Genomic DNA, 10665 nt, shown 5'->3' on the forward strand with positions numbered 1-10665 from the left:
CTATCTCTACAAAAATAGAGCACAACAATGATGAAAACTGTAAACTTGAATGCATTTGGGTCAATATAAAATGCATAGGTGTATACTAAGCAGAGGAAATAGATGAACTTTTTGCTAGTCAGCTAACTAAGGTATGTAAGAAGCACATGACAATAGTAATGGGGGACTTTAATTACCCTGATATCAACTGGGAGACAAACTCTGCACCAAGTGGAAGATCAAACAGATTCCTGACAAACCTAGCAGACAACTTTCTCTCCCAAAAAGTAGAGAAGGGAACTAGGGGATTAGCCATATTGGATTTAATTCTCACAAACAGAGATGAAATGATAGAAGGTGTCGAAGCCACAGGAACCTTGGGGGGAAGTGATCATGCAATATTGGAATTCAACATTCTGGAGGCACAAGCAATAGAACACAGCCAAACTAGAGTCTTGGACTTTAAAAGAGCTAATTTCAATAAACTTAGAGAGACCATGGGAAGAATTCCATGGATGAGAATCCTAAAGGGGAAAACAACTCAAGAAGCTTGGGAAATTTTGAAAAGTGAGATAATAAAGGCCCAGTCTAGTACAATACCAACAAAGAAGAAAAATAACAGCTCTCAAAAGAAACCAGCATGGCTGCATAAAGAACTCTCTGATAAATTGAAAGATAAAAAGGACAAGTATAAGAATTGGAAAGAGGGGCACATAACTAAGTCAGAATATCAGCAAATAGCCCGTGCCTGCAAAGATGAAGTGAGGAAAGCTAAGGCTCAAAATGAACTAAGGCTTGCGACCAAAGTAAAAAATAACAAAAAATGCTTCTTTCAACATATAAAAAACAAGAAAAAAAATTAAGGAAATGATTGGTCCATTGGTGGGGGAAAGTGGCAAGAAGGTGACAAGCAATAGGGAGAAAGCAGAACTACCGGTATTTAACTCGTTTTTTGCATCTGTCTTTACACAAAGGGAAAAACAGTCCAACCTACCAAAACCAGTGCCATAAAAAACACAATAGAAATGCAAGTTAAGATAGGCAAAAAAATGGTAAGTGAACACCTGTCCAGCCTAGACGAGTCCAAATCACCAGGACCAGATGGATTACACCCCAAAGTTCTCAAGAAACTGGCAGACGTGATCTCAGAACCACTGAGCTATATTTTTCATAGATCCTGGAGCACTGGGGAACTACCAGAGGACTGGAAGAGAGCTGATGTAGTTCCCATCTTCAAAAAAGGGAAAAAAATAGATCCAGGAAACTACAGACCTATCAGCCTGACCTCAATACCTGGGAAGATTCTGGAAAAGATAATCAAACAACAAATCAGCGAACACCTTGATGCAAACAAAGTCATCACTAAAAGTCAACATGGGTTTGTCAAGAACAGATCATGCCAGACAAATCTTATTACATTCTTTGACCAAGTGACAAAATTAGTGGACCAGAGGAATGCTGTAGATATAATTTACTTGGACTTCAGTAAGGCATTTGATAAAGTAGATCACAACCTACTACTTGATAAAATAGAAAAATGTGGGTTAGATAGCATCACCACCAGATGGATTCGTAGCTGGCTGACAGGCCGTACTCAGCGTGTGGTCCTCAATGGAACTGCATCTACATGGAAGGAAGTGTGTAGTGGGGTGCCCCAGGGCTCTGTTCTGGGCCCAGTGCTCTTCAATATCTTCATTAACGATTTGGATGAGGGGATAGATGGGGAACTCATCAAATTTGCAGATGACACCAAGCTGGCAGGAATAGCCAATACTCCAGAAGATAGGCTTAAGATACAGAAGGATCTGGACAGACTCGAACACTGGGCACTATCTAACAAAATGAAATTCAGTGGTGGAAAAAAAGTAAGGTTCTACATTTAGGCAGGAAAAATCAAATGCACAGGTATAGTATAGGTGGTACCTTGCTCAATAGTAATAACTGTGAGAGGGATCTCCGAGTCCTAGTAGACCATCTCTATGGTCAGTTTTAAGGGCAAATAACCACAGGGGTGTTGCAGCCATCCTAACTTTGCAGCAGGGTTGTATGTAATTTTGGATGTCTGTTGTAATTTTGAATGTCCCTTAAATAAAGTTATTTGGGGGAGGGGGATAAGTGATTTCAAACTAGCCAAATTCTGTTGTTATAACCTCACAATAAAAGTTGTTGTGACTCAGGGCCAGCCTGTGGGTCCGACAGCCGGGTCCGATGTATCGGAGGACTCAGATGAGGGGGAGGAGGGAGATGAACCGGCTGATGATGGTTTGGAGGCTTTGCAGAGTCCTCAGCCGGGGACCTCTTCTCAGCTGCGTGAGCCCGAGAGTGCGGAGGATGATGACCCACAGCTGGCCCTGTTCAAGGACGCCCGACGCAGGAGGCAGTCGAGCAGGAACAAACAAAGAAAGGCTATGGGACTCCTCGGGAGGAGGCACAGGGAGACCACGCCCTGAGCTCTCTATAAAAGGAGTGTTTGGGGAGGGGCTGGTTGCTGAAAGCAACTTTTCCGCTTGAGAAGACAAGCTCTTGTGTTTTTGTTAACTGCGTAATTAAATCTTGGCAGATGCCTTTTAGCCTTGGAAGCTCTCCAGTCTCTTCTTCCTAAATAGGGGTTTGCCTTTACAAGGCCAGAAGAGGGCTGGTTCAGAACATAAAAGTAATATTACAATCCATGATTTTGGTTTCCTGCTCTGGATTACAGTTACAGTATGTAGAAATTATTAAAGGGCTCCAGGGAGAATTTCAGACAGGACTTCCCAAGCCCAGTGCATTTTGCTCCACATCAGCCCAATCTCAGGTTCATTCAATTGATCATCTTTGTGCCACTCACCTTGGCATCCTTGCAAACTTCTTCATAGACCACATGAAGAGGAGTGGTTTCAAAATCCAACAGATTTGTAGAGACTTGAGCAATGTTTTTCTCATCCAAATACCATCCCATGCCTTGCACTTGTTTCAACCGCCCAGGCTGTAAGTGAGAAACAGAGAAGACTCTGAAAAGTAAACAAGTTCTGCCTTTTGTACTAGATTCTAATTTGTTCATCTTTTTTTTTTTAAAAAAAAAAGCAGGGCCCATAAATCTGATGTCTGCCTAGCCTTGTTTTGGAGACCTTAATGGAGTGCAGAATAGGAAGTTCCATAAGCCACCCTTCCCTGGAATACCTGGCTCTTACTACGTCCCTGCTCCCGTATGTTAAGTGCTATCCGGTGTGCCAGTTCCTTTGTGCACAGCAAATTAATGTTGTATGCAATGAGGAATTTTCGTGCTCCTGTTACCGTGGCTCCCCATCTTGGAACAAAGGTTGCAGGACCAAAATCAGGAGTCCATTCTGTCTTTTTTAGCTTGAGGGAAAGAGAGAAAGTAAAGAGTGCTTTTACTTTCATAATATGAACATGCTCTTTGTCAAATTTTATAATTTGTTGTGCAATAACATGCTATGGAAACTCCTCTATAGGATGATAAATATATATTGTATCAAGTCTTGGATATTAGTGTCCTAGACCACAGGTGACAAACTCGCCGCATCACGTGATGTGCCATGACATATCATGACTTTTTTCGCATTGCTGGAGCTTGGGTGGGGGTGGCCTTCACAGTTTGACACCCCTGTCCTAGACTGAATGTGTTCTAGGGTTGCTATGCCTCCATTCTCCATGAGAAATATACTAAAAAGATTTCAGTATATTCTCCCTAGTCTGTTGAACTTGGCATGGACAGTGAGGAGGAAATCATCTTGATTCTCAAACTCTGTCATTTATTAAACCATTTGGAATAATTGTTATCATGATTCTGCATTTCAGATGGATTCAGAGATGAAGAACACACAACTGATATTTCCTATAATTCTTTAAAATCTGGAGTTACTTTATAGGCTGAAGCACTCAAATAATTACACAGGTGTTTGGAGATATTGATATATTTCTCTTTTAAAATATGTCAAGACTTCATACATGATCAGTATTGGTGTGAAGACATCAAACTAAAGCAAATTTTCTACTTACTCTGTAATGACATGTTGTACACTATTCAACTGATGGCATCTACTTGTTATCTATGAATCTTGTATACTATTTAAAAGAAGTTGGGTGTGGAACATAGATTAATTTTGCAAACAAAAGATAAAATAAATATCTTATGGCAGTGCAAAGCAATGAAAATTAGCTAAACGTGGCAAATCTAGACAGCACACTAAAAAACAGAGACATCACCCTGTCAACAAAAGTGCGTATGATCAAGCTTATGGTCTTCCCAGTTGCAATGTATGGCAGTGAAAGCTGGACCATAAGAAAGGCTGAGCACCAAAGAATTGAGGCCTTTGAACTATGGTGCTGGAGAAGACTCCTGCGAGTCCCTTGGACTGCAAGGCGATCAAGCCGGTCAGTCCTAGAGGAGATCAACCCTGACTGCTCTTTAGAAGGCCAGATCCTGAAGTTAAAACTCAAATACTTTGGCCACCTAATGAGAAGGAAGGACTCACTGGAGAAGAGCCTAATGCTGGGAAAGATTGAGGGCAATAGAAGAAAGGGACAACAGAGAATGAGGTGGCTGGATGGAGTCACTGAAGCAGTAGGCGTGAGCTTAAATGGACTCCAGAAGATGGTAGAGGACAGGAAGGCCTGGAGGAACGTTGTCCATAGGGTCGCGATGGGTCGGACACGACTTCGCAGCTAACAACAACATTGATCAGCAAAGGAAAATACAAGAATGAAGTTTGGTTATAGGAGTAACTTATTTTATTAGACCACAACAGAACTACAACAAAATAAATTTAAATTGTAATCTAAAAATATATATTCATAGTTTTGCATGTTTTTTATCTATTTTCAGTGGATTCAAATTTGTGTTACCAGTGAATATATTATTATTACTGCTACAACTATTATTGAAAAAGTAATAATTAAAATCAAATATAACTTACTATATAGACTACACATAGAGAAAAACACATAATACATATAAAGGTAAAGGTAAAGGTTTCCCCGCACATGCGTGCTAGTGGTTTCCAACTCTAGGGGCCGGTGCTCATCTCCGTTTCAAAGCCGAAGAGCCAGCGCTTGTCCAAGGACATCTCTGTGGTCATGTGGTCGGCATGACTAGACGCCAAAGGCGCACGGAACGCTGTTACCTTCCCACCGTAGTGGTCCCTATTTTTCTACTTGCACTTTTTATGTGCTTTCGAACTGCTAGGTAGGCAGAAGCTGGGACGAGTAACAGGCGCTCACTCTGTTCCCCGGCTCTCGGGATTCAACCCGCCAAACTGCCGACCTTCTGATCGACAAGCTCAGCGTCCTAACCCACTGAGCCACTGCGTCCCTATAATACATATACATGAGAATAAAATCCGTAAAAAAGGAAAGATTTATGTTTAAGGAAAAAAAGGCTTTCTTCTTTCAATCACCTAAAAGGAACTGCCAGTGCTTAGTTACTGATAAAATAGTCAAGAGCTGATGATGTAACTGTGACAGTTTCATTCTTTCTTAGGCTAGCTGCTAGCCACTCAAACCAAATCTGAGCTTCCTGTTTGAAAACATCTGACTAAGAAATCTAAGCCCTGAGCAAAGATCCTTGTTCTCAAGACAATATGACAAATACTATCGTTATCTTACTTTCTCAGGCAGGGCTTCGTATTCCCCTGCTCGGATAGCAGGCAAAGATCTTCTGTTCTCCTTCATAGTTGCCTCACCATATAGGTACACTGCAAATGAAGGCAAGATTCACTGAGAATTGCTGTCTTGAAATCTAAAGAGCCCTGCTTGCAAGAAATTAATGGTACATCAAAAGAATGTATAGGATGCCTAGTAGGTCCACGATCCTGTGCTGCATAATTATTGTTAGCTTTAGGCTTTGATGGTCCCATTGAGATGTTGAAGGTCCTCCTTTTTCTCAGGAGCCCTTTTATCATATTAATACCCACCATTTGCTTTCCCTGGACTTCTATCCACAACCCTATATCATAATTTAGAGGTAGAGCAAAGCTAAAAATAAAAGTCAGGGTTCCATCTCCTAGCCTTTGCTTGGAGAAGATTTAGAGACTGAAAATTGAAATAATTTTACCTATGGGAAAACAGGATTGCTTCACTGAAACAGAATTGGTTGACTGAAATGCGGTGGGAAAGCCTTAATTGGAATGTCCTTTGGCTGATTGCCTAGTCCTAGTGCAAGGGTAGGCAACCTCGGCTCTTTTATGACTCATGGACTTCAACTCCCAGAATTCCTGAATCAGCATATCTGATCAGGAATTCTGGGAGTTGAAGTCCATGAGTCATAAAAGAGCCGAGGTTGCCTACCCGTCCTAGTGCTTGCATATTATGGATGCAGTAGGAGAACGCCATTTCTTGGCTTCACACTTAGTGTTCTCCAGCATTTGAATACTGGCAGCTTCAGAATAAAACTGAGCCTTAATTATTGCTCATATAGGGAAAGGAAATAAGCTTTGATAGTCTGTTCAGAACTTCATCACAGCAGAGTAAAAAACTTCCTCAACAAGTCTATCAAGAGCTTTACCCAAATTTGATAGGCATGTTGTCATTGAGCAAGAAGATCACAGACCTTCTTTGGGACTAGAACAAAAGCTTCTTTCTGTGAATGGTCAATCAGAATTTTAAACTGAAATTGATTAGTCATTGCAGTCTTCCTGACCCAGCTTGTTTCTCCATGACAAACTCACCAGGTACATGCAATTCATCTGCTAAGCATCTTCCAAAGAGATTAGCAGAATAAATACACTCTTCCATGGTAACGTTCCTCACTGGAATGAATGGGCAAACATCCAGAGCTCCCATTCGGGGATGCTCACCTGTATACAAAAGTAAAGCATTAAAATGTGTAACAAAATCAGAAAGGAGATCATGAATAAAACAGATAAAATACACAGTATGTTTTGTTTTCATTTGTTGGGAGATATTGAATAAAGGTCCCCAATCTTTCTGGAACCCGAGACTGATTTTGTGGAGGAGAATTTTTCCATGGACTGGGGTATGTGTGGTTTTGCATGCAATTTAGATCCCGCACACGCACAGATGAAGCTTTACTCGCTTGCCTGCCACTTGTGCGGCCTAGTTCATAACAGGCCGAAGACCAGTCTTGCTCAGGAGTTGGGGGACCACTGAAATATGATAAAGGACTACGTTAACATTAAGGATCACTGTCAGGTCTGGGAAAAGTAACTGATTAATCTTTGTGTATTTGCTTTCAGAAACATTAGTTCTAGGTGACATGTGGCATGTCACAAATTTGGGGCCCTGCCTTCTTATTGAAAGAAGCAAAGCATGGATATCTTTCTTCTGAATATTGTTGATAGAGCCCTCTTTGGATGCAAGACTTTTGGCCAATTTGGAGGATACAAATTTCTACATTTCTGCATTCGTGTCTATCACATTCGTATGCCAAGCAGAGGTGGTCAGTCTCAATGTCTAATCACACAAATCCACATGCCTTTTACGCCTGTCAATCCATCTTTTGGTCAATATTTGTGGCACATTCCAATCTTCTCAAAAATATAGACACACATTGTATAAGGAGGATGGAATTGTTTGCTGGGTAATCTTATATTTATCTTATTACAAAGCCTCCAAGCAGCAATCTGTATAATATTGCAGTTTATTTTACAATATTTTCATGAGATTCATCAAGGCCATTCAAGATTCCTGTCTGAGAAGTGATTTGAAATTGAGTTCCAAAAGTCCAATCACTGGTCCCCTGTGTGGCATTATCTAAAAGGTCAGGACCCAGAGAACTTTCATACTGAACCATCTAGAGATATGATCAGAGTTGTTGCAACACAAAACACCATGCTGCAGCCCAGTGTCCTAGAGCTTTTTGCTCATACATTGATTCTCACAATTTGTCTCCTCCTCTCTTATTACCTTTATGCTTTGCCATGTCAATGAGCTGAAAAGCAATTTTAGCTGCATTTAGTGCACCTACAACAACATCTTCTGGACTTCCGACAAAGGTGTAAACTGTCCGATTAGTGGAAGGGCCTGCATCAACATCCAAGAGAAGGCAACCCTTTGTTTGAGAGATGGCCTTGCCAATCTCATCTATCACCTGTAGCAGAGAAGAGACTGAGTTTGGAAAGAAAGCACTTAATATACATCACTCAACTCCAATCACTTGCCTTAATTGAGAACTAGATTTCCATGCTCTTACAATTAGTCTAATTCATTTTACCCTGAAGAACTTAGGAATTAACCTTCCCCTATGAGTTACAGTAGAATCCACTGATTAGAACTCAGTTCAAAAGTTAATTAATTAAACTGAGAAACTCTAATAATCTAGTAAATGAAAATGTTTCTTGTGTGTAGGACTGATCACCTAATTTGGTACCAACAAAACCTATCTCTCCCATGGATTATTTTAAAGTGAAGGCTGGTTTTTGATTTTTAAGTGAAAAACATATTAATGCTTATGCCGCATAAAACTTAAAAAGTTTAACCTCACCTCATGGTCTTTTCCATAGTGACTTTGTAGGGAGATGATGCATCACACCTCCCAGAATCTGCTTTCTTGGTAATTGACAGCAGTTAGCCTTCACTGATAGTATATGCAACTTATTAACACATGCTAATTTAAAATCTTGTTGCAAAGATATCAACATCCATAGATGTAGAAGGCTTATTTTCAGTGAATTGTGAAACATTTCCAAATTTATCTGATAGCATAGAATTAATAGGTCAGCTCCACTATATGAACCAGACCAGGAAATCAATTCCACAGAAAAATCAGAACTACATTTTATTGTGATAGTAATAAAATCTTGTATGTAATTTATGTATGTAAATCTTGTAAGTGTCACATCTTCCTTCTTAGAGTTCATTGAATTAGGAAGGTGTCTGTTGAGTCACTTTCAAATGTTATATGGTTGTTTTGGATGTTAAAAATGCTTCACTCTATTTTGCCTTCATTCCTGTATAACTCTGTCAAGATCATCTTTCTTACTCTTTATAGTTTATTCAAACAGTTCAGGACTGTAAAACTCATTTAGAAAAAATGGATTTCAAAATTGTCTAGTACTTTACATAGCAACACAACAGGTCTCCTTAGAAAGAAAATAATGTAGAACCTACCTTTTTATTGTTTCCTTCAGAAAAATTGGGAACACATTCCACTAATTTTGACATTATTCTAGTTGGAAGCTTGTCCTTGTATTAGGCTTATGAGAATCCTGGATGTACTGTATTTCTCCTTCTGCTGTTTTGTTTTAAAGTGAAAGTAAAGTAGAATCTGAGTCTTTATGGCTTGTATCTAACGGGATTTCTCAATCCTCATTGTTTCTCATTAACCAAGGCACACCAGCTACAAAGAATTTTACTGGCACTTTGGACTGACCTTTCTTTTTTAAAACTTAACTTCATCAATGTTGGGCTTCAGCAGCTGCAGCTGCATTTAAAAGCAGAGTGTTGCTGAAAATAATGAATTCATGCTGCTCTGTAAAAAATTGAATGGAAATAAATAGAATTCTTAATTTTTCTGATTGACAAAAGGAGCTTTATCCACATCAAAGTTACGAATAGAAAGATCTTCCTTTCATGCACTGATTAACAGGAAAGTTCAGAGGCACTGCACTATAGTATTATCCAATTAGGCCTTGTTTAAATCAGCCTATCTCAGGATACCTATGGCCAGTGCTTTTTTTGTAAAAGAAAAAGGTGCCGGAACTCACACATGTCATACAACCCACCTTGCCTACCTTACAAGGTTCCATCCAAAAAAAGGTGCCAGAACTCCGTTCTAAGCGTTCTATGAGAAAAAAAGCCCTGCCTATGGCAACACATTTTTAAAAAATGTTGTCATCCATCCATTTAGAATCTTCCTGTGTTTTTACTATGTGACTATAGTTGCATTGACTCTTTAAAGGTAAAGGTAAAGGTAAAGGTTCCCCCGCACATGCGTGCTAGTGGTTTCCAACTCTAGGGGCCGGTGTTCATCTCCATTTCAAAGCCGAAGAGCCAGCGCTTCTCCGAGGACGTCTCCTTGGTCATGTGGCTGGCATGACTAAACGCCAAAGGCACACAGAATGCTGTTACCTTCCCACCGTAGTGGTCCCTATTTTTCTACTTGCATTTTTTATGTGCTTTCGAACTGCTAGGTAGGCAGAAGCTGGGACAAGTAACAGGCACTCACTGTTACGTGGCACTCGGGATTCGACCCTCCAAACTGCCGACCTTCTGATCGACAAGCTCAGCGTCCTAACCCACTGAGCCACCTCACAATTTTCTGACCACAAGGTTCAAAATGCACATAATATCTCATAAATAAAAAACAAGAGAAAAAAACAAGTCAAAAAAGTAACAAACAAGTAACAGTAGAATTATTAGCAACCTGCTTTAGAAATATATGCATCATATGAAATCAGGTCACAGATCTTGATCTTTATCCTCCTCTCTGCCTGTTCTTTGTGAGATTGCTAATCACAGGATGTTTCCTGTCTCCTTTTCACAGGCCTCGATTCATTACCACTATGATGCCAAAATGTCAAAATATGAATTGTGATATCAGTAGGGGAAAAAGCTCTACCCCTTTGTATCATGATATTACACAAAAAGAAGCAAGGGACAGAATTTACATATCGCAACATATATTTTCTCACTTGCTCCCTGCAAATGCCTGTGTCTTCTGACAGACGCTTGTTCTCTGCCTGGAAGGATATGTAGCTTGCTCAGAGCTAAGCTTTGCCTAGTCCCTTG

General features: G+C 40.1%; 1 protein-coding gene across 1 annotated transcript in view; it reads right to left on the reverse strand.

Moving 5' to 3' along the window:
* Positions 1 to 9099, reverse strand: part of FTCD (formimidoyltransferase cyclodeaminase) — a gene marked incomplete at its 5' end in the record, with an annotated part of 28705 nt that extends 19606 nt beyond the window's left edge. The window contains 6 exons of the mRNA XM_083348407.1: positions 2807 to 2944; positions 3139 to 3318; positions 5584 to 5672; positions 6645 to 6773; positions 7843 to 8026; positions 9046 to 9099. Of these exons, the coding sequence (XP_083204533.1) occupies positions 2807 to 2944; positions 3139 to 3318; positions 5584 to 5672; positions 6645 to 6773; positions 7843 to 8026; positions 9046 to 9099 (774 nt within the window). The remainder of the gene's footprint in view (positions 1 to 2806; positions 2945 to 3138; positions 3319 to 5583; positions 5673 to 6644; positions 6774 to 7842; positions 8027 to 9045) is intronic.
* Positions 9100 to 10665: the final 1566 nt, after the last annotated feature.

Source organism: Vipera ursinii, assembly GCF_947247035.1.
Source record: "Vipera ursinii genome assembly, chromosome: 1".
Taxonomy (NCBI): Eukaryota; Metazoa; Chordata; class Lepidosauria; order Squamata; family Viperidae; genus Vipera; species Vipera ursinii.